The 25,921-nt window shown below is 47.7% G+C and overlaps 1 protein-coding gene across 4 annotated transcripts in view; it reads right to left on the bottom strand.

Annotated features, from left to right (window-relative positions):
• The window catches only part of LOC144609115 (lactadherin-like), a 124,196-nt gene extending 105,329 nt beyond the window's left edge, over nt 1–18,867 (bottom strand). For all 4 annotated transcript variants that reach the window (XM_078427495.1, XM_078427494.1, XM_078427497.1 and 1 more), the window contains exon 1: nt 18,576–18,867. In XM_078427495.1, the coding sequence (XP_078283621.1) occupies nt 18,576–18,642 (67 nt within the window). In that variant the 5' untranslated portion in view covers nt 18,643–18,867. The remainder of the gene's footprint in view (nt 1–18,575) is intronic.
• Between the last annotated feature and the right edge of the window lie 7,054 nt (nt 18,868–25,921).

Below are 25,921 nucleotides of genomic sequence, written 5' to 3' on the forward strand. Positions count from 1 at the left end.
ACCAGGTAACCATCATTTTTGGTTTCAGGTGCTACAGCTGCCTCTCCCTACAAATGTTCGGGATGATGTAAAATTACATAAGATCATAAGGTTACCAGTGATAGGAGCAGAATTAGGCCATTCGGCCCATCAAATCTACTCTGCCATTCAATCATGGCTAATCTATCTCTCCCTCCTAACCCCATTCTCCTGCCTTCTCCCCATAACCACTGACACCTATATTAATCAAGAATCTATCTGTCTCTGCCTTAAAAATATCCGCTGACTTGGCCTCCACAGCCTTCTGTGGCAAAGAATTCCACAGATTCACCGCCCTCTGACTAAAGAAATTCCTCCTCATCTCCTTCCTATTGGAACGTTCTTTAATTCCGAGGCTCTGCCCTCTGGTCCTCGACTCTCCCACTCTCTATAAATCTCTGTAGAGCTCTTCGTTCAGAGTCAGTCTGACTTTTCATTGCCTTGGCAGCTAACCCTGCCCCACACCCGTACAGAGTGGTCTGGAGCTGTGTACCAGACAGTGTACCCGTACAGAGTGGTCTGGAGCAGTGTACCAGACAGTGTACCCGTACAGAGTGGTCTGGAGCTGTGTACCAGACAGTGTACCCGTACAGAGTGGTCTGGAGCAGTGTACCAGACAGTGTACCCGTACAGAGTGGTCTGGAGCTGTGTACCAGACAGTGTACCCGTACAGAGTGGTCTGGAGCAGTGTACCAGACAGTGTACCCGTACAGAGTGGTCTGGAGCAGTGTACCAGACAGTGTACCCATACAGAGTGGTCTGGAGCAGTGTACCAGACAGTGTACCCGTACAAAGTGGTCTGGAGTCATGTACCAGACAGTGTACCCGTACAGAGTGGTCTGGAGTCATGTACCAGACAGTGTACCCGTACAGAGTGGTCTGGAGCTGTGTACCAGACAGTGTACCCGTACAGAGTGGTCTGGAGCAGTGTACCAGACAGTGTACCCGTACAGAGTGGTCTGGAGTCATGTACCAGACAGCCCCAAAATAACTCCTCCTGCTTCATTTCCCTGAAGGTCAGATGAATGGACACAGAGGTGGGAGAAAAACATTGGCACAGATTGAGCTGTTGGATGGGCATGAGCAACCACCAAGGCATCTCAGTGCCAGACAGCAGCGGATGGGAACAATCAGCCAGCGTGGAAACTCCTGACTCTACACAAAGATTCCCACAGAGCTCAGGAAAGGCAAAACGATGTGCCTGTGGCAAGCAAACTGCTGCAATAATGATCGGTTCCATGATCAACCAGCAGAGCGGCTCAAGTTATAGCAAGTTAAAAATAAAATAACAAGCAGCAAATGATGGAAATCAGAAATAACATCAGATAATGCTATTGAGGCCGTGCAGCGTAGGTTTACTAGGTTAATTCCCGGAATGGCGGGACTGTCGTATGTTGAAAGACTGGAGCGACTAGGCTTGTATACACTGGAATTCAGAAGGATGAGAGGAGATCTTATTGAAACGTATAAGATTATTAAGGGGTTGGGCACGTTAGAGACAGGAAACATGTTCCCAATGTTGGGGGAGTACAGAACCAGGGGCCACAGTTTAAGAATAAGGGGTAGGCCATTTAGAACGGAGATGAGGAAAAACTTTTTCAGTCAGAGAGTTGTGAATCTGTGGAATTCTCTGCCTCAGAAGACAGTGGAGGCCAATTCTCTGAATGCATTCAAGAGAGAGATAGATAGAGCTGTTAAGGATAGCGGAGTCAGGGGGTATGGGGAGAAGGCAGGAATGGGGTACTGATTGAGAATGATCTGCCATGATCACATTGAATGGCAGTGCTGGCTCGAAGGGCCGAATAGCCTCCTCCTGCACCTATTGTCTATTGTCTACAATGTGGAAGCAAGGAACCACCGATGCTGGTTAAAGGCCCTGTCCCACTTAGGCGATTTTAAGGCGACTGCCGGTGACTAGGCTGTCGTTGAATGTTTGCCGGGGTGTCGCGGGCATGATCGTGAGGAGTCTTCAATGAATCGTAGTGGATCTCGGCGCGGCGCGGCGCGGAAATATTTTCCAGATAGAAATTTCTCGGCGACAGCTGGCTTGTCGCCAGGTATCGTAGCTTATTGCGGGCGCTGTCTGTCGCACGCTGTCCCCAGGTTTGCTAGGCTGTCGCAGATGCATTTAGAAGCACGTAATATTAAATTAAGAAAAGGCATTTGAAGATACCAGAAGATAATTTTGTTTAACCAATTTATTTACCGTCAGGACATTTGACAGGTAGATTGGAGGCGACAATTTGACGGTCAGGTAAGCGTGGGAATTTCGCGATGTTTCCGAAGACGGTGTAATCTCTTAGCCAGGTGCTAGTTTCACAAAAAAAGTAACTTGTATCGACCTGACTCGGCATTGTCGTGGTCATTGTCGTGGTCATTGTCGTGGTCATTGTCGTAGGGTAAAAGAAAATTTCGGCGATCTGCTACGACTTTGACAGTCGCCGGCAGTCGCCTTAAACATCGCGTAACTAGGACAGGCGCTTAACACACAAAGAGACACAAAGTGCTGGAGTAACTCAGCAGGTCAGGCAGGATCTCTGGAGAATGTGGAGAGGTGACATTTCAGGTAGAGAGCCATCTTCAGAAACCAGAAATGCCGGAAATATTCAAGACGTCAGGCAGCATCTGTGAAATGTCATGGAATGAAAGATTTAGACTGGTAACGTGCCCTTCAGCCCACTGACTCCACATCGATCAATCGTTCGTACCATTTCCATGTTGTCCCACTTTCTCATCTACTCCCGGCACACGAGAGAGCAACTTACAGAGGCCAATTAATCTACAAAGCCGCACGTCTTTGGAATGTGGGAGGAAACCGGCGCGCCTGTTCGTACTAGTGCTATAGACACATGGATGGCAGATGCTGGTTTACAGGAAAAGAAGCAGAGTTCTGGAGTAATTCAGGCAGCATCTGTGGAGAACATGGATGGCACACTCCTTCAGACTCACTAGCTCTATGTTATTCCACTTTCGCATCGACTCCCGACACAAAAGGGACAATTTACAGAGGCCGTGTAACCTACAAGACCACACGTCTGTGGGATGTGGGAGGTAACTGGAGCACCCGGAGAAAAGCCACAGAGTGAACGTGCAAACTCCACAGAGACAGCAGCCAAGGTCAGGATCGAACCTCGGTCTCTGGTGCTGTGAGGCAGCACTGTGTGCCAATTATAGGCTGCACGTACTTTGAAGCATTCATTCTGCTTCTCTTTTCACAGATGCTGCCTGACTTACTGAGTGTTTCCTGCACTCTCTGCTTTTATTGTCAGGATCTAAGATGGGTCTGTCCCATGAGACAGCAGCTCCACCAACAGCTCACAGCACAGACCCATCTTAGATCCTGAGGCCAGGTGCTGTCTGTGTGGAGTTTGCACGTTCTCCCTGTGACGGCGTGGGTTTCCTCTGGGTGCTCCAGTTTCCTCCCACATCCCAAATACATGTGGGTTTGTAGGTTAATTGGCCTCCATAAATGGCCCCTTTTATAGAGTTATAGTCACACAGTGTGGAATTAGGCATTTGGCCCAATTTGCCCCACCGACCAACATGTCCCATGTACACTGGTCCCACTTGCCCACATTTAGCCCATATCCCTCTACACCTGTCCAATCCATGTACCTGTCTAATTGCTTCTTAAACGTTGAAATAGTCGCTGCCTCAACTACCTCCTCCGGCAGCTCATCCCATACACCCACCACCACCCTCTGTGTGGAAAAAATATAGAGAGTGGGTATGAAAGTGAACATAGAACTAGTAAGTCTGAGGAAGAGTTCTGCCGTGAAACATCACCAATCCGTGTTTTCCACAGATGCTGCCTGATTTGTTCCAGAGCTTTGTTTCTTATTTCGGAAGCCAGCATCTGTGTTCCATCTTTCCATAAAACTGGTATGAATGGGTAGGAAAGAACTGCAGATGCTGGTTTAAATCGAAGGTAGACTCAAAAAGCTGAAGTAACTCAGCGGGTCAGGCAGCATCTCTGGAGGGAAGGAATGGGTGACGTTTCGGGTCGAGACCCTTCTTGGGACTATAAAGACTCTGAATGGGTCATCGCTGATCAGTTGTGATTTAGTGGGTCGAAAGGCCAGTTTCCACACTGTATCTTTCAATTAATTTAAAAAAACAGATATTCGGATCTTTACCATCTCTTTGAACTCACTTTGACTTCAAAGCTTCCAATAGCTTGTAACGTTTGCAAAACTGGAGTCAAAGGTGCCGTACAAAGGAGAGTCTTTCTAGTGAATGGATTTATTAGAACTATTGAAGTCAGAAGCAACAAGTAGTATAAGAAAATAACTGCAGATGCTGGTACAAATCGAAGGTATTTATTCACAAAATGCTGGAGTAACTCAGCAGGTCAGGCAGCATCTCGGGAGAGAAGGAATGGGTGACGTTTCGGGTCGAGACCCTTCTTCAGACTGATGAAGGGTCTCGACCCGAAACATCACCCATTCCTTCTCTCCCGAGATGCTACCTGACCTGCTGAGTTACTCCAGCATTTTGTGAATAAATACCTTCGAAGTCAGAAGCAAATAGATACTTCCAATTATATGAGAAAGAAGAGTCACAAGTAGATTTGCTATCTTCACACATCTCAGGGACAAAGTCGAGACAAGCTGTCTCCAGTGTTATACTTTCAACATGGCCAGTTATAAACATGGAAAGGTCTCAGTATGATATATCCAGGAGGTTTAAAAATAAACTAAACACTAAAATAAGTTTAAATAGTAACCCTGTTCAGCTGAGTCCACACTGAGCCAGTTCCAGTAGAGATTGCATCAAGGGCATTGTCAATAGGAGGAGAAAAATCAGCCATGAGCTCATCATTACTTGAAAAAGCCCACTCCGCCATCTTTCCAAAAAGGTTTTACAGTTTCTGGTTTCGCTTCCGAGAAGTTGCTCAATAAACTCACAGCATTTTGCTTGTCCCACTCTACCATTGCCACATAGGGCAGTGCAGCGGTAGATCAAGTCAAGTCAAGTCAAGTTTATTTGTCACATACACATACACGATGTGCAGTGAAGTGAAAGTGGCAATGCCTGTGGATTGTGCAAAAAAAAGAATTACAGTTACAGCATATAAATTAAAGTTAATACAGAGAAGACAAAATTTAGTCCCTGCAGTTATAAAAGTTAACAGTCCTGATGGCCTGTGGGAAGAAACTCCATCTCATCCTCTCCATTTTCACAGCGTGACAGCGGAGGCGTTTGCCTGACCGTAGCAGCTGGAACAGTCCGTTGCTGGAGTGGCAGGGGTCCCTCATAATCTTGCTTGCTCTTGATCTGCACCTCCTGATGTATAGGTCCTGCAGGGGGGCGAGTGTAGTTCCCATGGTGCTTTCTGCCGAACGCACTACGCTCTGCAGGGCCTTCCTGTCCTGGGCAGAGCTGTTCCCAAACCAGACTGTAATGTTGCCGGACAGGATGCTCTCTACAGCCCCAGAGTAGAAGCAATGAAGGATCCTCAGAGACACTCTGAATTTCCTCAGATGTCTGAGGTGGTAAAGGCGCTGCTTTGCCTTACCCACCAGTGCGGCAATGTGCGTTGCCCATGTCAGATCCTCTGTGATACGGACTCCCAAGTAAAGCTGCTGCCTTACTGCGCCAGAGATTTGGGTTCGATCCTGACTACGTCTGTACGGAGTTTGTACGTTCTCCCCGTGACCTGCGTGGGTTTTCTCTGAGATCTCCGGTTTCCTCCCACACTCCAAAGACGTACAGGTTTGTAGGTTAATTGGCATTGGTATAACAATGAAAAAATTTTCCCCAGTGTGTTTGGGGTTGTGTTAGTGTGCGGGGATCGCTGGTCGGCGTGGACTCGGTGGGCCGAGGGGCCTGTTTCTGTGCTGTATCTCTAAAACTAAAACATCTCGGTCATTCCTTCAGTATCTTTAGGACTAGGAGCTGGAAGGTTGAGTTCAGTGCGGAACTTGTGGTGCTCCAGTTTCCTCCCACATCCCAAGGATGTGTGGGGTTGTAGGTTAATCAGCCTCTGTAAATTGCCTCTAGGGTGTAGGGAGTGGATGATAAAATGGGGCAACATCATGGAAGCTGCTGATCTACTCCTATCACTTATGACCTTAGGATCTTATGATCTATGGTCTTATGAATCCAAACCAATTGCTCAATCTCCTGGTTCTTGCTGGCTTCACCTGCGGCATTTGAATGATTGCCCTATGTGACCGTGGGCAGAGATGGATCAATGAGCAGCCCACTAAGAGCAACACGTGGCCTGAGACGCTGTGCGCAGGAAGGAACTGCAGATGCTGGTTTATACCGAGGAGAGGCACAAAATGCTGGAGTAACTCATAAGGTCATGAGGTCATAAGGAATAGGAGTAGAATTAGGCCATTCGGCCCATTAAGTGTACTCCGCCATTCAATTATGGCTGATCTATCCCTCCCTCCTAGCCCCGTTCTCCTGCCTTATCCCATAACCTCTGACACCCGCACTAATCAAGAATCTCTGTCTTAAAAATATCCACTGACTTGGCCTCCACAGCCTTCTGTGGCAAAGAATTCCACAGATTCACCACCCTCTGACTAAAGAAATTTCTCCTCATCTCCTTCTTAAAAGAATGCCCTTTAATTCTGAGGCTGTGACCTCTAGTTCTAGACTCTCCCACCAGTGGAAACATCCTCTCCACATCCACTCTATCCAAGCCTTGCACTATTCTGTATGTTTCAATTAGGTCCGCCCTCATTCTTCTAAACTCCAGCGAGTACAGGCCCAGTGCCAACAAACGCTCATCATGGGATTCCTGGAACTCAGCGGGTTAGGGCCAGCATCTCTGGAGAAAAATAAATAGGTGCCGCTTTGCATCAGAAACCTTCTTGAGATTGTGCCACAGATGGCCACCAGATTAGTCTCACTCAGCTGCCAAACCAATTTTCTCTTGAAGACCTGATGTAATCCATTTTCATTAGACTTGCAAGATCACAGCTGTTTTCCATTTAAGAGCATTAACCTCAAACAGCACCTGCACTTTTTAACTGAATTTGTGCCTCTTGGTCCTTAATCCATTCACTAATGGGAGCACAGGAGGTTGGTGAACCTGTGCTTTGAGGATGTCAAGTGTGAGGTCCATTCTCTTAGAAACATAGAACACAGGTGCAGGAGTAGGCCATTCGGCCCTTCGAGCCAGCACTGCCATTTAATATGATCATGGGGCTGATCACCGACATCAGTACCCCGTTCCTGCTTTCTCCCCATATCCCTTGATTCCGTTAGCCCTAAGAGCTAAATCTAGCTCTCTCTTGAAAACATCCAGTGAATTGGCCTCCACTGCCTTCTGTGGCAGAGAATTCCACAGATTCACATTTCTCTGGGTGAAAAGGCTTTTGCTCATCTCAGTCCTAAATGGCCTTCCCCTTATTCTTAAACTGTGACCGCTGGTTCTGGACTCCCCCAACATCGGGAACATATGTGGTCCAGTACCACAACATATGTAGTCCACATGCGGTTAAATGCTCCAGTGGTGACCTGAAGCTCTGCAAACATCAAGATCCTCCATCAACCTGCTTTCCAGTAATAAACATCTCCAACAAGAGGCAGCACAGTGGAGCAGCTGGTAGAGCTGCTGCCTCCCAGTGCCAGTGACCCAGGCTTGATCCAGCCCTCGGGTGCTGTCTGCGTGGAGTTTGCATGTTCTCCCTGTGACCGCACCGGTTTCCTTTGGGTGCTGCAGTCTCCTCCCACCTCCCAAGGATGTTTGTAGCTTCATCGGCCTCTGCAAATTGTCCCCATTGTGCAAGGAGTGGTTGTGCAAGGAGTGATTGCACAGAACTAGTGTGAATGGGTGATCGATGGTGGGCATGAGCTCGTTGGGCCAAAGGGTCTGTTTCCACGCTGTCAATCTGTAAACTAAAGACAGAAGTGCTTCCTATTTCTTGAAAGCCATCTCCCAACAAAGGCAATTAGACACAAAAAGCCAGAGTAACTCAGCGGGACAGGCAGCATCTCTGGATGAAGGAATGGGTGATGTTTCGGGTCCAGACCCGTCCCCACAAAGACAGGCAGCTATCAACACAGAGAGAGCATTTTGCCATCTGAATAAATGAACATTTGGATTTCAGAATCTCAAAGCCTCCACAAAGCTCATGGTCTTCTGGCCAGCAGTGACTCCCATCCTCCCACGCCATCCTGTGCCGTCCTACCTACGGCATGCCCCTCAAAGGTGACACGGTGGCGTAGCGGTAGAGTTGCTGCCTTACAGCGAACGCAGCGCCGGAGACCCGGGTTCGATCCCGACTACAGGTGCTGTCTGTACGGAGTTTGTACGTTCTCCCCGTGACCTGCGTGGGGTTTCTCCGAGATCTCCGGTTTCCTCCCACAATCCAAAGACGTACACGTTTGTAGGTTAATTGGCTTGGTAAATGTAAAAATTGTCCCTGGTGTGTGTAGGATAGTGTTAATGTGCGTGGATCGCTGGTCGGCGCGGACCCGGTGGGCCGAAAGGGCCTGTTTCCGCGCTGTATCTCTAAACTAAACTAAACTAAACAAAGCTCGCGAGAAGGACCATCATCACAAATTCTGCAAAATCCTTCCAATCCACTGGAAGAAGCCACAGACCAGTACCAGTGTCCTCCCCCAGGCCAACATCTTCACCGTGAAGGTCCTATTAACCATCATAGGTCTGTTGGGCCGGTTATTTTTTTATTTAGATTTTTAAATTTAGAGATACAGCACGGAAACAGGCCCTTCGGCCCACTGGGTCCGCGCCGCCCAGCGATCCCCGCACATTAACACTATCCTACACCCTAGGGACAATTTTTTACATTTGCCCAGCCAATTAACCTAGATACATGCACGTCTTTGGAGTGTGGGAGGAAACCGAAGATCTCGGAGAAAACCCACGCAGGTCACGGGGAGAACGTACAAACTCCGTACAGACGGCGCCCGTAGTCAGGATCGAACCTGAGTCTCCGGCGCTGCATTCGCTGTAAGGCAGCAACTCTACCGCTGCGCTATTCAACAAGAACAACATCACAAAAATGTCCTTGCCTAACTTTTTATTTCAGTACTGAGTTAATGCTCAGTTGCCAACGGTTGCTGGAAGCTGAAACCATGCACCTCAAAGAGCATTTATTCACAAAATGCTTGGTATCTCTGAAACTTGGGACCAATAAAGAGTTGACCTTACAAAAAAGGGGGAAGGGGAACAAAAAAAGAGAAATGACAGTGGGGCAGAAACAGAAGCTATAACTTGAACATAGATACTCTGTCGACTCGTCAGACTCTGTTGAAGGGTCTCGACCCGAAATGTCACCCATTCCTTCCCTCCAGAGATGCTGCCTTTCCCACTGAGTTACTCCAGCATTCTGTGTCTACCTTCGGGTTTCAACCTGCATCTGCAGTTCCTTCCTACACTTGAACTCATAGATGTGTTGAACAAATGGTTTGCATAGCAACCCAACCAAATATACAGCAGAACACACACTGCATCAATCTACTCCCCATAATCACAAGCACATATTTTTCTCCTTTCAATTTTCTCAATATTATACATGTCGAGTAAATTGCATGTTTTATATTTAGCAATCTAAGGGCAACTTAAGCTGAAGATATCATATTGCTCATAAAAACCTTCCATTTCTTTTTATTTAAGTACATGATAATATTATAAACCTGCTCATCAGGTTTGGTGTGTGTCATTAAAAAAAACCCATATGCTCCACATGTTAATGAGTGCCATCTTCTAAACTTTTCCTGTTTAAACGTGACCTCCACAGAAGTGTTGGGGCAGATGGGTGGATATTCAGATAGTGAGCCATACTCTTTGAGGTATAAGAAAATAACTGCAGATGCTGGTACAAATCAAAGGTATTTATTCACAAAATGCTGGAGTAACTCAGCAGGTCAGGCAGCATCTCAGATGCTGCCTGACCTGCTGAGTTACTCCAGCATTTTTGTGAATAAATACTCTTTGAGGTGCATGGTTTCAGCTTCCTGCAACCACTGGCAACTGAGCATTAACTCAGTACTGAAATAAAAAGTTAGGCAAGGACATTTTTGTGATGTCGTTCATTGTTGAATAGTACATATTAATACTCATTGTCTTGTCATAAATCAAAAACTTGTCCCACCCCTGTTATTCATTCTTCCCGCTCCCGTCCGGCAGAAGGTACAGAAGCTTGAAAGCGCATACCACCAGACTCTGGGAGAGCTTCTTCCCCTCTGTTATCAGGCTTCTGAACAGTCCTTGCGTAAACTAGGGTTCTGCCGATTCACCTCTACCCCAATGCGGACATTGGACTTTGTCTCTGGACCTGGTGCGCTACAATGCTGAGAGCTGTATTCTGCACTCTGTATCTTCCTCTTTGCTCAACCTATTGCACTTAAGTCTGGCTTGATTGTATTAATGTGTAGTATCATCCGATCTGTTTGGATAGCACGCAAAATAAAGCTTTTCACTGTACCTCGGTACACATGACAATAATGAACCTAAACCTAACCTTGGCTCAATCCAGATAATGCACTAGATCAAGTCAAGTCAAGTCAAGTTTATTTGTCACATACACATATACGATGTGCAGTGAAATGAAAGTGGCAATGCCTGCGGATTGTGCACAAAAAAGAATTACAGATACAGCATATAAATAAAGTTAATATAGAGAAAACAAAATTTAGTCTCTGGAGTTATAATAGTTAACAGCCCTGATGGCCTGTGGGAAGAAACTCCGTCTCCACAGCGTGACAGCAGAGGCGTTTGCCTGACCGTAGCAGCTAGAACAGTCCGTTGCTGGGGTGGTAGGCGTCCCCCTTAATGTTGCTGGCTCTGGATCTGCACCTCCTGATGTATAGGTCCTGCAGGGGGACGAGTGTAGTTCCCATTGTGTGTTCTGCCGAACGCACTACTCTCCGCAGAGCCTTCCTGTCCTGGGCAGAGCTTAATACTTTATTTTCAATAAACTGATGTTAACTAGGAAATTAGCAGCCTCCTTATTATTATTATTAAGTGATGTGATAATATTTATGTGATAATTATTATTGAGTTACATGTAAAATTACACAGATTGGCTGTCGCAAGATAGTTTTCCTTGAATTATTATCGATGTACACATTATATAATAATCTATCTGTAATAAGAAACTGATAAAGCTCCTGAATTTGCTCTCTGCGTTACATTTTAACTGAAGATAGACACAGAATGCTGGAGTAACTCAGCGGGACAGGCAGCAAATCTGGGGAGAAGGAATGGGTGACGTTTCGGGTCGAGACATTGGCCTGAAACGTCACCTATTCCTTCTCTCCAGAGATGCTGCCTGTCCTGCTAAGTTCCTCCAGCATTTTGTGTCTATTTGGTTTAAACCAGCATCTGCAGCTCCTTTCTTACATTTTAACTGTACAGTTTAATATATTAGAACTGATTTGAGATCCATGGCAGGAAAACTGGAATTATTATTATTATTATTATTCCAGTTTAGTTTAGTTTAGACAGTTTATTCCAGTTTAGTTTAGTTGAAACAGGCCCTTCGGCCCACAGAGTCCGTGTTGATCAACGATCTACATGCACTAGCACGGTCCTACACACACAAGGGACAATTTACAATTTTTACCAAAGCCAATTAAATTACAAAATTGTATGACTTTGGAGTGTGGGAGGAAGCCAGAGCACCCGGAGAAACCCACGCGGTCACGGGGAGAACGTACAAACTCCGTACAGACAGCACCCGTAGTCAGGATCACACCCAAGTGTCTGGCGCTGTAAGGCAGCAACTCTACCGCTGCGCCACCTTGGAACAGTTGTAGATGTACAATTGGGTGTTCTCAACAATATCCCCCCCCATTTGTTTCAGATATTTTGGCTCAAATTATCTAGCATGTGTCGGTCATTATTGATAGACGTTCCAAACCAAACACTGGCAGTCCGAGGATGTTTCTTTTAGTTTAGTTTAGTTTAGTTTATTGTCACGTGTACCGAGGTACAGTGACAAGCTTTTGTTGCGGGCTAACCAGGCAGCGGAAAGGCAATACATGATTACAATCGAGCCTTTCACAGAGTTCACAGGTACGTGAGAAGGGGGTAACGATTAGTGCAATGTAAGTTTCTGTACTGCAATTTAGCGAGAGACAGATCTCTTTTTGTGCACAACCCGCAGGCATTGCCACTTTCATTTCACTGCACATCGAGTATGTGTATGTGACAAATAAATTTGACTTGACTTGACTTGACTTGACCACTGGATAGGGGTCTCACGTCACCCATTCCTTCTCTCCTGAGATGCTGCCTGACCTGCTGAGTTACTCCAGCATTTTGTGAATAAATGCCTTCGATCTCACCACTGGAAACAGTCATCCACTCTCTCCGACGAAACATTAAAAATGAAAGGGGGCTCTGATTCAAACACTGATTGGTTTTATTTATTTCAATAACACTGATTCGGCAATCAAATGATGAGCTGATAACTTCAGCTCCACTCTTGGCATCTGGCCCCACTCACACCGCATTATAACTTGCGACCAGATGCACTCTTGGCATCGAATGCAGCCCTGCCCCGCTGTGTGACACAATGTAGCTCTCAATAGACTGCTGTGTGCATTCTCATTTGCAAATAACTCCCAACATGAGCTAATCCTTGGTATACTGGAGATAAATTAGTCAAAGCAAACACAAATCTTGCAACAAATTATCAGGACAGGGTTACATGCACAGATGTGCTTTCAGTTTCGTTTAGTTTAGTTTAGAGATACAACGCGCGCGGAAACAGGCCCTTCGGCCCACTGACTCCTCGCTAACCAGCGATCCGTGCACACTAGCACTGCCCTACACACTGGGGACAGTTTAGAATTTTACCTAGAAGCCAATTAACCTACAAACCTGCCGGCCTTTAGAATGTGGGAGGAAACCGGAGCACCCGGAGAAAACCCACGTGGTCACAGGGACAACGTGCAAACTACTTACGGACAGCACCCGTAATCAGGATCGAACCCTGTCTCCGGCTCTGTACCCCACTCTACTGCAGTGCCAGGATTTATTCTGAATTCCATGTGGCAAGAATATGAACATAGAAAAGTACAGCTTTCTCTCTTCCAGCTTTCTTCCCCCCACTTCAATGCCTGACTCGAAAAGTTACCTATCCCTGTTCTCCAGGGATGCTGCCTGACCCGCTAAATTATTCCAGCACTTTGTGTCTTTTTTTGTACACCAGCATCTGTAGTTCCTTGTTTCTACTTGGAAAAGTACTGCACAGAAACAGGCCCATCAGCCCACAATGTCTGTGCCCAGCAGGATGCCAAGGCCAACGAATCTCCTCTGATCTCTGTCCCTCCACTCCCTACATATTCATGCACCCTTACAAAAGACCACTGTTGCATCTGCCTCAACCACCAACCCTGGCATCGCGTTCCAGGCACCCAAACCCCTCTGTGTATTTCACTGCACACGTCAACCCAAAATGTCCATTCTTGCTTTCTTCACAGATGCTGCCTGAACTGCTGAATATCCTCAGAATGTTCTGTTTGAAGTTCAGATTTCCAGCATCTGCAGCATTTTCCCTTCGGTAAGTGACCCGATTCACTAGTTGAAGATTTTAATGGGGGATGCAAGTCCCATCTCTGACACCGAGGCTCAGACCCAAGACCAGCTGGTCTCCTTCCTTTGATCTTTGTTCCCGTAGCAGGAGAGGAAGGGTGGCATGGGTGGGGTGGGGTGGTGAGGACTCGTTCTGTGGGAGGTGATAAACACTGTGCCAAGACAGCAGTGTGGGAACCATGCAGCTTCTCTTTCATTAAAACTGCTTTTTAAGTTTGTTTGAACATTATATTTACAAATTAGAGCCGTAGAGATGTATTTGATGGAACAGATGCAAAGTGAACTTCCAAAGGATTGATGCATTGCACTTATGATTATGATCAAAATGAGAAAGAATTCAGATTTTCAACTATCCTACAAATTACAAGGAACACCAGAGAAGCGTTTGTACGAAGAACACCTTTCAAATAACTGTAAAACAATGATTTTGTGCTTTGTGATGCTTCGACTAGCTTTTGAAATTGCCTCCATAGTAGTTTCTGGTTTTATTTCATGTTAAGATTAAAGCTAATTTAATTGTTGGGTTTTGGGCTTGTCTTTGAAACCTCTAAATTATCTCTTGAGCCGTAAAATTTATTTTCTAATCTAACTGTTTACACATCATGTGTTTGGCTGTACAGATCTTATCAGTTAATGCCCCACTCCTTTTTAAACTTGATTTTGACTGTGCCAGCATAGGGCGGAAGCCAAGTTCTTACAAGAAAAACCTACGCAGCAAAACTACAGTTAGTCATACAATTGGTGCCTGAGTTGAATGTTATCGACCGTCGGGTTCATAGCAGCCTTTGTTTACAATGTAAAAGTCTATCTTTGTGTTAAAGTTGTCACATCAGGATTTTCATACGGACGCGTTAAGCTTCAACTTCTGTGCTCGTGTGGCTAAGAGCCGAGTGAGACTGGTAGCTTTCACCCAGGTCCAAAGTAGCTGCTTAGCCACCTCTAGTTTAGTTTAGAGAGACAGCGCGGAAACAGGCCCTTCGGCCCACCTAGTCGGTGCATGCTGACCAGTACACCAGCACCATCCTACACACACGGGGAACAATTTACACATTTTTAAATCGAGGCCAATTAACCTGCAAACCGTTACGTTCTTTGGAGTGTGGGAGGAAACCGGAGCACCCGGGGAAAAGCCACGCAGGTCATGGGGAGAATGTACAACGTCTGTACAGGCAGCACCCCTAGAAAGGATCGAACCCGAGTCTCTGGTGCTGTAAGGAGGAAACTCTACCGCTGCGCCACCGTGCCGCCCTTCCCACCTCGTCAACCCCAGTTAAAACTGGTCTCGTGACTATCAGAGTCCTGTTACCTTCTTCAAGTTCCACTTATCCAAGTACCCACTAACAGACCATGACATTACAAAATCACACATCTGTCATCAATCATTGTATTTTAGTTGGAGAACATTTTCTTCAGAGACGCTGCCTGACCCAAAGAGGTGGAGTAACTTAACGGGTCAGGCAGCATTTCTGGAGAAAGGGAGTAGAGTCGAGACCTTTCTTCAGACCCGAAACGTCATCTATTCCTTTTCTTCAGAGATGCTGCCTCTCCCGCTGAGTTACTCCAGCATTTTGTGTCTATATTCGGTGTCAAACCAGCATCTGCAGTTCCTTCCTACACATGCCGCCTAGCCCTCTGAGTTACTCCAGCACTTTGTGTCTTTTTTGTAAACAAGCATCTGCAGTTCCTTGTCTTTACTGTCTTATCCAGCACAGCAAGAGAGCAGTCATGAACTATTATCTGCATCATTGGTGACCCTCAGACTATCGGACTATCGGGCTTTACCTGGCACTAAACGTTATTCCCTTATTTAGTATCTCTGCACCGTAAATAGCTTGATTGTAATCGTACTGACTTTCCCCTGATTGGATAGCATGCAACAAAAGCTTTTCACTGTATCTCGGTACACATGGCAATAGACTAAGCTAAATACTGACACGTTTCCTCTGTCGAATGCAAAGGACATGGCTTGGTGTGGTCACGTTTCAGATCATGTCCCAAAGGTTTGTTCAAACCTTAACTTCAAAGACAAATCTAATGGTGAAAGCCACAAGGAGGGGTGCCCATGGCTTAGCTTCCAGAGTGTGGTTCAAATACTGTTGGCATATTGATGCACGTTGCCCTTGGTGACGTTCACAAACAGTTATTTTCCACCAATTGCAATTGTTAAAATGATCACGAAAAAGGAATGCCAGCTATCTTCCTCATCCCCGACAAATTCCAGCTGTGGCTCCATAAACAACACGCTGGCCTTTTAGTCCCAGGAACAGTGGTCCCACTACAAGACTAGGCTCTCACTCCAGTGCATCTCTGCACAGCTTGGGTCTACCATCCTTCAGATGGGATAGTCAACTGACTACCTCTCTCAGGTGAAAGAACTAAGCTGGGATGTTAAATATAACTAGACCAAGTTGGGCACAAACCTCTCCTGCATTGGTGCAGCACCCTCTCCTCCCCCCCCCCACCTCACTCTCCCCTTCCCCCTCCCTCCCCCTCCCCTCCCCCACTCCACCCCCCCCTTATCCCCCCCTCCCTCCCTCCTCTCCCCTCTCCCCCACTCCATCCCCCTCAACTCCCTTTATCCCCCCTGCCTGCTTCCCTCCCGCCCCCCTCCACCCTCCCCCTCTGCCCTCCCTCTCACCCCATCCCCCTTATCCCCCCCTCCCTCCTTCCCCCCTACTCCCCCCTCCCTCCCTAGGAGATAGATTTAAACTTTAAAATGTGAATAACTTAAAAAATATAACACAAATTCCAGAAGCCTCTTCCATTAGCACCAAAGGGATGACGGTGAGTAAGGTGGGCCTAAAATTGTCACGCTATCGTGCACCGTTTTGGCTGTAGTTCAGGAACAAACAAACAAACAAACGAGAGTTTTAGTATATAGATGATTAAAAACAGAAAATTATTGGTTTCAGATTTTCAGCATCTGTGTTCTTTGATTATTTTGAGTTTCATCTAGTATCTAGTAATAAAGTGGGACATGGTGTGGAGGGAGGGGAAGGGGGGGGGGTTGTTGAGAATAAAGAGGGACCATTGGAGACTACAATGAATACCTTGTAACTTTGTGGGACAGGCAGCATCTCTGGAGAGAAGGAATGGGTGATGTTTTGGGGCGAGACCAAAGTTTGTCTACTTTGAAGAAGTTCTCCTCTCTCCTACAGAAGGGTCTCGACCCGAAACGTCACCCATTCCTTCCCTCCAGAGATGCTGCCTGTCCCGCTGAGTTACTCCAGCATTCTGTGTCTATCTTCGGTTTAAACCAGCATCTGCAGTTCCTTCCTACACACCTTGTATGTGGTGCGCAAAACAAAGAATCTCACTGTGACATGCCACATGTGATAATAATGTACAAATCAATCAAATGAATCAATCAAGTATCCTGGCCAACATCAATCTCTTAATCAACTTGCTGGATCAAGGGAACTGTTCATTATTATACTGGGGGCTTGGTATGTGTATGTATTCCTTCAGAGAGGGACTACTTAATGTGCAATGACTACAGCACAGTTATTATTGATGATAAAGCACAGGGATGTTCACACTATTTTTTTCCCACAGGAACAGCCTCTTCCCCTCTGTTATCAGCCTTCTGAACATTCCTTCCATTAGCTCGGGTACTGCCCGATTCACCTCTACCCCATTGCGGACATTGGACTTTGTCTCTGGAGCTGATGCGCTACAATGCTGAGAACTATATTCTGCATAATGTGTAGGAAGGAACTGCAGATGCTGGTTTAAACCGAAGACCGACACAAAATGCTGGAGTAACTCAGCGGGACAGGCAGCATCTCTGGAGAGAAGGAATGGGTGACGTTTCAGGTCGAGACCCTTCTTCGGACTGATTCTAATTATATTCTGCACTCTGTACTACCCTTTACCTATTGTGCTTGAGTTCGGCTTGATTGTATTTATGAATAGCATTATATAATCAGATTGGATAGCATGCAAAGCAAAGCTTTTCACTGTACCTCCGTGTTTATGACAACCTTTATACTAATTGTCAACTGACAATATGGAACTGGGTATTTATGAGTGAATATGTATCAACATTTGTTTTTATGGATTGTTAACACCATCGAGGTAGGCTTTTGGGGGACTATAGTTTCTGTTCTTTGGTCATCTAGACTCTGGCAAGGTATGCACGCTTTTGTAACGTCCATTCACAAGCACAAGCAGTTGGAGTCAGTCTATCTATAGTTTTGAATTTTAAAAATAAGCTGGGGAGATCAGGATAGCTTCTCATCAGCCTCCCCCTCCCTGGACGTGTTGGCAGCCTGTTCCTGAGTCACTGTTTTCAGAGAACAGCTCTTCTTTTTGTTAATAACGAGCTGTTTGGTCGCTCACACACAAAAGGCAAAGTATGCGGTTCTCAAAACACAGGAAGGGTTTTCTAAATCCCACCCAAGTAATACCAGACCCTGGCTCTGTCGTGTAGAGCAGCCGGGGGTGAATCACCCCACATGCTCTTGTTAAGACATCTCCTGAATCACTTCTCAAAGCACCCAAAAAAAAACAGGAATAAGAACACTTTCTTCCCCAAGGTCGGTTCAGAGTGGAAACGCCTGAGTGGAAACGCGGCTTATCCGAACTTATATATATATATATATATATATATATATAGACTGCAAATCCGAATTAGCAAGGGGGATCATTTCAATGCAGGGAGGCACTAGTTTACGTTCAGCTACAACCCAGGGCACGTTTCTTTGTTGAAGAAAAGTCAACAACATTAAAAAGAGAGAAGTCCGGGGTGAATTTGCCCAGGACTGCGTTTCTGTGGAGCTTTTTGTGATTCCGCTTCAGAGATGATCTCATCTCAGCCGCTCAACATGTTTGAACAACAAGGGTGGAGGGAATGGGAGATTTAAACCAGGTTATTCCAACTATAAAACGCCCTGCGGAAGGGAATAACGCGACCGGTGAAAGGGTGATTGATCTCAGAGAAAGAGAAGAAGACCTGGTGGGATGTAAAGTTGTTTAAAGGCAAAAGAGCACATGCATCAGACAGGTTGCAGCAGGGCAGCTGCCTTACCGCTGGATGCCTGGCCCAGGGTGGCACTGATGAAGATGCAGAGGAGAGCGATGCCAGGGCTCATCATCTTGCTGCTTGTGTGTGTCAGCGTCTTCCCTCCTTCACTGGAGATGATGCTGCTACTGCTGGCAGAGCGGGCGGCACACAATACACCACATACTACACACACCACACTGCCCTGCCCTGCCCACGCCTCTCCCTGTCGCTCCAATTACAGAGCAAACCCACCCACACCCACACACACACCACCCTGCCCCAGGCTCCGGCACTCAGGCAACTGGGCGCTGGGAGAAGGAGATCACCTCCGGCTGCTGCTGCTGCTGCTCCTTCCACTGCCCGTCACTCCCATTCGCTCTCCTCCCTCTCTCCCTCCCTCTTTCTCTCCCTCCCTCTCTCTCTCCACCCTCTTTCCTCCCTCCCCTCTCTCCTTCTCTCTATCCCTCCCATTCTCCCCCTCTCTTCCTCCTTCTCCCCACCCCTTACTCCCCCTTCCTCTCTCCCATCTTCTTTTCGTTCCCCTCTCTTTCTCCATCCCCTCCCTCTTTTCTCCTCCCTCCCCACTTTGCTCCCTCCCTCTCACTTCCTCCCTCCTCTCTCCCTCTCTCTCCCCCTCCTCTCTCTCCCCCTCCTCTCTCTCCCCCTCCCTCTCTCTCCCCCTCCCTCTCTCTCCCCCTCCCTCTCTCTCCCCCTCCCTCTCTCTCCCCCTCCCTCTCTCTCCCCCTCCCTCTCTCTCCCCCTCCCTCTCTCTCTGCCCCTCAGCCTTAACCCTCCATCTCTCCACTCCCCCTCCCCTCTCCATCTCCTTCCCTTCCCCCTCTCTCCCACTCCCTCTCATGCCCTCCATCTCCCCCCTCCCTCTCCCCCCTCCCTCTCCCCCCTCCCTCTCCCCCCTCCCTCTCCCCCTCCCTCTCCCCCCTCCCTCTCCCCCTCCCTCTCCCTCTCCCCCTCCCTCTCCCCCCTCCCTCTCCCCCTCCCTCTCCCCCCTCCCTCTCCCCTCTCCCCCTCCCTCTCCCCCCTCCCTCTCCCCCTCCCTCTCCCCCCTCTCCCCCCTCCTCCCTCTCCCCCTCCCTCTCCCCCTCCCTTTCCCCCTCCCTTTCCCCCTCCCTCTCCCCCTCCCTCTCCCCCCTCCCTCTCCCCCCTCCCTCTCCCCCTTTCCCCCCTCCCTCTCCCCCTTTCCCCCTCCCTCTCCCCCTCCCCCTCCCTCTCCCCCCTCCCTCTCCCCATCCCCACCCTATCCCCATCCCCACCCTATCTTTCCCACTGTGTATTTTTCTGTTTTCACTTAAAATCACCTCCAGTCTCGGCCTGATTCCTCTACGACCTGTTATTAAGCCAGTATATTTTTAATGTAATCCCAAAAGCTGGCTTAATTAAAAATAATTACCTCTGTTGCTTTTTAAAAATCAAATTCCATTCTCATTACAAGGGATTCCAGAGTTTTTAAATAAATCAACGCTTTGGGAATTGCTTTGAATAATTACATGAAAATCTCAAGTGGAAGTGATGATGAATATAATGGATAATGGTGACAGTTCTGGGGCTATTGTATCATGGCAACAGTAAAAATGTAAACTCGTCTGTAGCAACTTTGAATCTGGAATATAAGATTACATCTGCGTGAAATGGCGCTTCGCAAAGTTCATATTAATGTGTGTCGATAGAAGCAGTTTGGTTCAGATCCGTTTATTGTCACGTGTACCGAGGTACAGTGAAAAGCTTTTGTTGCGTGCTAACCGGCCAGCGTAAAGACAACACATGGTTACAACGGAGCCATCCGCAGTTTACAGGTACATGATAAAGGGAATGACGTTTAGTGCAGTGTAAAGCCACTACACATGCTCCCTGCCTTACGATGCTTCGACTTACGATAGTACGACTTTGCGATGGTGCAAACGGCAGCGACTGCCCCTCGCTTCCGGCCACGTGATCGCACATATTAAATGCATTTCGTCGTACGACATTTTCGGTTTACGATGGGTTTCTCGGAGCGTGACCCCATCGTAAGTTGAGGGGCGCCTGTAATGTGCATAGGAGTAGAAACCCAAAAGTGTGGGCCTGTTGTAATATGTGATTGTAGACCCACCTCTGGGGCTAGCACACAAACAGCCTCCTGGGTTGGGCATCATCTATGAAGCAAGGCAGCAATATCCTAGTCGCACCGGCTTCTCGTTCTCACCTAGCAAACAGCTAATAATGGCCTGCTTCCTTTACCATCGTTACATTTTTATCTTATCTTTCATGCATTTGTTCTGTATCTCTCTCCACCATCACCTATATCTCTCGTTTCCCTCTCCCCTGATTCTCAGTCTGAAGAAGGATCTCGACCCAAAACGTCACCCATTCCTTCTCGCCAGAGATGCTGCCTGTCCCGCTGAGTTACCTCAGCATTTTGTGTCGAAATTTCAATTTAATAACTAGACCAAGTGGGCCCAGACCTCTCCAGCACCCTCTCCTCTCCCCCTCCTCCTCCCCATCCCCCTTCCCCTCCCTCCCTCCCCCCTCGTTCCACCCCCCCCTCCCTCCCTCCCTAGGATGGAAGATAGATTTAAACTTTAAAATGTGAATGTTTTAAAATATAACACCGATTTCAATTAAACTTCTTCCATTAGCACCAAAGGGACGACGGTGAGTAAGGTGGGCCTAAAATTGTCGCGCTATCGTGTACCGCTTTGGCTGTAGTTCAAGAACAAACAAACGAGAGTTTTAGTACATAGACGTTTGTGAACCTTTTAAAATAGCAGAACAATGTGACAGTCAGTGAACTGTGTGTTCCCATGCAATAAAACAAGCTATTTTCCAAGTGGGTTCCTTCAATCAAGGCTGAGATGGGAGTGTGGATGGGGGAGGCCATGTTGTGTTTATGTCTGTGCGGATTGCTGGTGTAGGCATAATTTCCCAGTCTGGGCATGTTGTCAAGTGCAGACTCACGGAAACATATATCACGGGATAGTTGCTTCAGCACTGGCTGATCAAGCACTCAGAGTTCAACGCTTCACATTTCAGATGTCCTTGCAAAATATAGAATCTCCCATTCTCACTGGGGGAGTAAACTGTCTCGTAATATGGATAGCAATCCTGAACTGCTCTCGACCTCATGGGTCACCCTTGGTCTACCTTTGATCGGAAATTTACCGGCTTAACCTTGCACTAAACGTTATTCCCTTATCATGTAAACTGCTCGATGGTAATCATGTATTGTCTTTTTGCCGGCTGGTCAGCACGCAACAAAAGCTTTTCGCTGTACCTCGGAACACGTGACAATAAACTAAACTGAACTAGAGTCACCGAGAGGGATAGCACAGGCCCTTCAGCCCACTGCGTCCCTGCTGACCGCCAATCAGCTATTTACACAAATTTTATATTAATCCCATTTTTTATTCTCCCCAAACATTCTTATTAACTCCCCTCAGATTCTATTGTTCACTTACACACAGAGGGCAACTCAACCTATAAACCTGCATGACTTTCTGAAGTGGAGGAAAACTGGAAGCCACCAGTCACAGGGAGAACATGTAAACTCCACACGGACAGCACCTGACGTTAGTATTGAAACCAGGCCTCTCTGCTGTGAGGGCCAGCTCCACTAGCTTGGGCAGCTGACAACCCAGTGGTATGAATATTGATTTCTCCATCTTTAGATAACCCCTGCATCCCCACTCTCTCCATCCCTCCCCCACCCTAGTCATCGCACTAGTTCCATTGTCTCCCGCTGAATTTCACTGCCAGTATAACTCATTATCACCTACCCCAGAGCCAACAACAGACCATTGTGGGCTCCACCTTTCCTTGATCGTCGTTGCGGGCTTTGATTTGTCCTTTCGTATACCTTTCATTCATTTGTTCTCTATTCCTGTTCATATCTCTCGTTTCCCTATCCCCCGACTCTCAGTCCGAAGAAGGATCTTTTCATGTTCTTGTTCTATGCCTGTATGAAACGTTGCAAGTCTTCAAGGTACAACAGAAATCTTTATTACAGTAACTCAATGCTGGCAGCAAGACAACTAAAATGGCTGCAACCACACAATCTGACTGAACACTCCACACAGTGTACAGCCAAGATAACTATGTACAAAACATCTCCCTTTGTCCTGTGCAGCGCCACCTGCTGCATGGGAGGAGCAATGGGTCCTCCCACCCCACACAGTCCATCAAACATCACACTCCCCCTTTCCAGTTTGAACGTCTTTATTCCTGAATGAGTCGCCTTGGGGGAGTACAACGTGTCAATCGCCGAAGGACCACAGGCAGATCGGCGGGGAGTTCGTCTGGGGAACCTCGTCAAGCCAGGGGAGGGGCAAATCAGGCACTCCAGTGTCCACACGATTCGGCACCGGGGTGTCCGACTGCTTGGTTCTGGTCAGGCTCTACGCATTCGTCGCTGGAGGAACGCGGCTTCTTAATTGGTCATCATGCCGTCGGCAATGTCCTTCTTGTCCTTGGACAGTGTACATTTTGGTTCCAATGTGAGCCATGATCCTGCCAGCGCACCATTTGTTTTGCTCGGTCGTATAATTGCGATAATATTCGTAGTCGCCAATGTCGAATTTGGACTTGTTCGACTTCGTTGGCTGAGAGCGCGCCGTGTTAGAGTTACGGGTCAGGTTCAAAACTGATAGAGGAGAGCACACTTGACGTCCGAGCATCATCTCCGCTGGCGTCCGACCGGTAGTGCAGTTTGGAACGGTTCGATACTGCTGTGAGAAATCGCGCAATGCCAATTGTTTCGATTTCTTTTCAATTTCTACAGCACGTTTCATGGCTTGCTTGAAAACGCCGACGAGCCGCTCCACCTCACCATTTGAGGGTAGATGCAAAGCTGCTGATGTCAGATGCACGATTGAGTGATGTTTGCACCAGACACTGAACATTTGCGAGGCAAATTGGGGTCTGTTGTCGCTTACGATTGTTAAGGGCAATCCCCAAATGGCAAACAAATCGTCGAGGGCAGAAGTGGTTGTTTCGGTGGTTGGATATTTTTGCATTTGGATAACGTGTGGCCATTTTGGATGGGCATCCATGACGACCAGCCACATGTCCTCCAGGAATGGTCCGGCAAAATCTATGTGGATTCGCTGCCATGGTTGGTCGGGGACGGGCCATGCGGAGGTCTTCTCCGGTGGATTCGGCGCTGTTTCGGCACATGGCGTGCAGTCCTTGCAGTGGTCGGCTATATCGGCCTCGATATTCGGCCACCACACATGCATGCGGGCGAGCGCCTTCATTCACACAATTCCAATGTGTGGCTTGTGCAACATTTTCAGAATTGGCAATCGCAGTTCCGTCAGAATGATCACTGGACAGTCGCGGAGCAGAATGCCATCCTTTGAGGAGATTTCCGTTTGCGCATTCCGGAATGAGCGGAATTCCTTGTCCAGCTTGGGACTGTTCAGCCACCCCTGAGTGACAAATGTCGTACCTTTGACAAAATGGGGTCCGTGCTCGTATAGTTGGCGACCGTCATTGCGGAGACAGGGAAATCGGCGATGACCCGCATGTTGAGCAAGTTCACATCCGTCTCAATTTCCATAATTGCCTCCTCTTTATCGAACATCAGGTCGGGTCCAATCGGTAGACGAGACTGTGCATCGGCATTGGCATGCTCGGCAGACTGTCGGTAAATGATGCGGTAATCATATCCCATCATGACCAGGGCCCAACGTTGTAGACGCTGCAACGACATGACAGGCAAACTTTTCTCCGGACTGAAAATAGTCAGCAGCGGCTTGTGGTCGGTGATGAGCAGGAAATGTCGCCCACTCAAATATTGGTGGAACTTCCGGACACCAAACACGATCGCCAGTGCTTCTTTCTCCACTTGACTGTAGTTTTTCTCGGCAGTCATCAGCGTTTTGGATGCGAACGCGATTGGTTCTTCCTTGCCGTTTGGCGCCGTTTGTGAGATTACAGCTCCAAGACCATACGGCGATGCACCGGCGGCCAGCGAGATCGGCTTTGATGGGTCATAGTGGACCAAACGTGTCTTCTGGGCAAGCATCTCCTTCAACCTGGTGAATGCATGGTCACACTCTTTGGACCAGTGCCATTCGACATCCTGTTTTCGCAGGTTGTTCAATGGTGAGCACAAAGTGGAGAGTGTCGGTATGAACTTGCCATAGTAGTTCACCTTGCCAATGAAGCTTTCAAGCTGCTTCACATTTTCAGGCGTCGGTAATTTCACAATGGCGTCCACTCTTTCTTCCAATGGCTTCAGATCACTTGCCGAGATCACATGTCCAAGATATGTGACCTGTTTTCAGAAGAATGCGCACTTGTCCCTTCGCGACTTCATGCCGTAGTTGTTCAGTGCCGTGAGGACCTGTTTTAGGTTCTGCAGGTGTTCTTCCTCTGTCCAGCCGGTGACAATGATGTCATCCAGGTACGTGGCTACGTACGGAATCCCGGCAACCAGATTGTCCACCGGTTCCTGGAAGATGGCCGGCGCCGGTGCCGGTCCAAATGACAACCGGTTGTATCTGAACAGTCTCTTGTGCGTGTTGATCACAAGCAGGTTTTTTGTCTCGTCGTCCAGTTCCATTTGGAGATACGTGTCGGACATGTCCGATTTGGAGAAGTACTGTCCTCCTTGCAGCTTGACGAACAGCTCGTCCACTCTTGGTACGGGGTGTTGATCAATGTGCAATTGTTTACAGTCACTTTGTAGTCGCCACAGATGTGCACCTTGCCACAAGGTTTCTGAATGATAACTATGGGTGTGGCCCATTCTGAATGGTCCACATGAGTGATAATGCCCATTTCTTCAAGACGGCAGAGTTCCTTGTCGACAGTGTCCATCCGACAGAACGGAACTGGTCTTGGTTTGAAGAACTTAGGGCCAGCATCGTCTTTGAATATGAGCCGTGCCTTCATCTTTGTGCAATGCCCGAGTCCAGGTGTGAAAACGTCCGGAAACTGGTCAAGAACCTTCTGCAGGTTGGTCTCACAGTTGCTGACCATGTTGCAGTCCGTGGTAGATGACAATGACATAGTTGGTCCATCGTAGATCAAGGCGTTCATGTCAAGCTTGAAAGCACGGATCCAGTCGATGGCGCACAGGGATGTACCTTCTTTGCCAACGACGATCAGCGGCAACATCTGTGTCAGACCATTACGGGAAACGGCGACAGTGCATTTGCCTTTCGTGGGAATGGCCTGTCGTCCGTATCCGAGAAGGCGGATGTTGGCCGGTTTCAGTTTCGGCGATCCGATCCTCTCCCAGATGTCCTGACCCACTAGCGACACAGCCGCACCAGTGTCCACCTGGAACTGTAGATCAACGTTCGAGACCCGCAGTGAAATCCTCGGCTTGTCGGTGATCGTGGACACACCGAGCACTTCAATAGAAATGG

This window comes from Rhinoraja longicauda, chromosome 33, assembly GCF_053455715.1.
Source record: "Rhinoraja longicauda isolate Sanriku21f chromosome 33, sRhiLon1.1, whole genome shotgun sequence".
Lineage (NCBI taxonomy): Eukaryota > Metazoa > Chordata > Chondrichthyes > Rajiformes > Arhynchobatidae > Rhinoraja > Rhinoraja longicauda.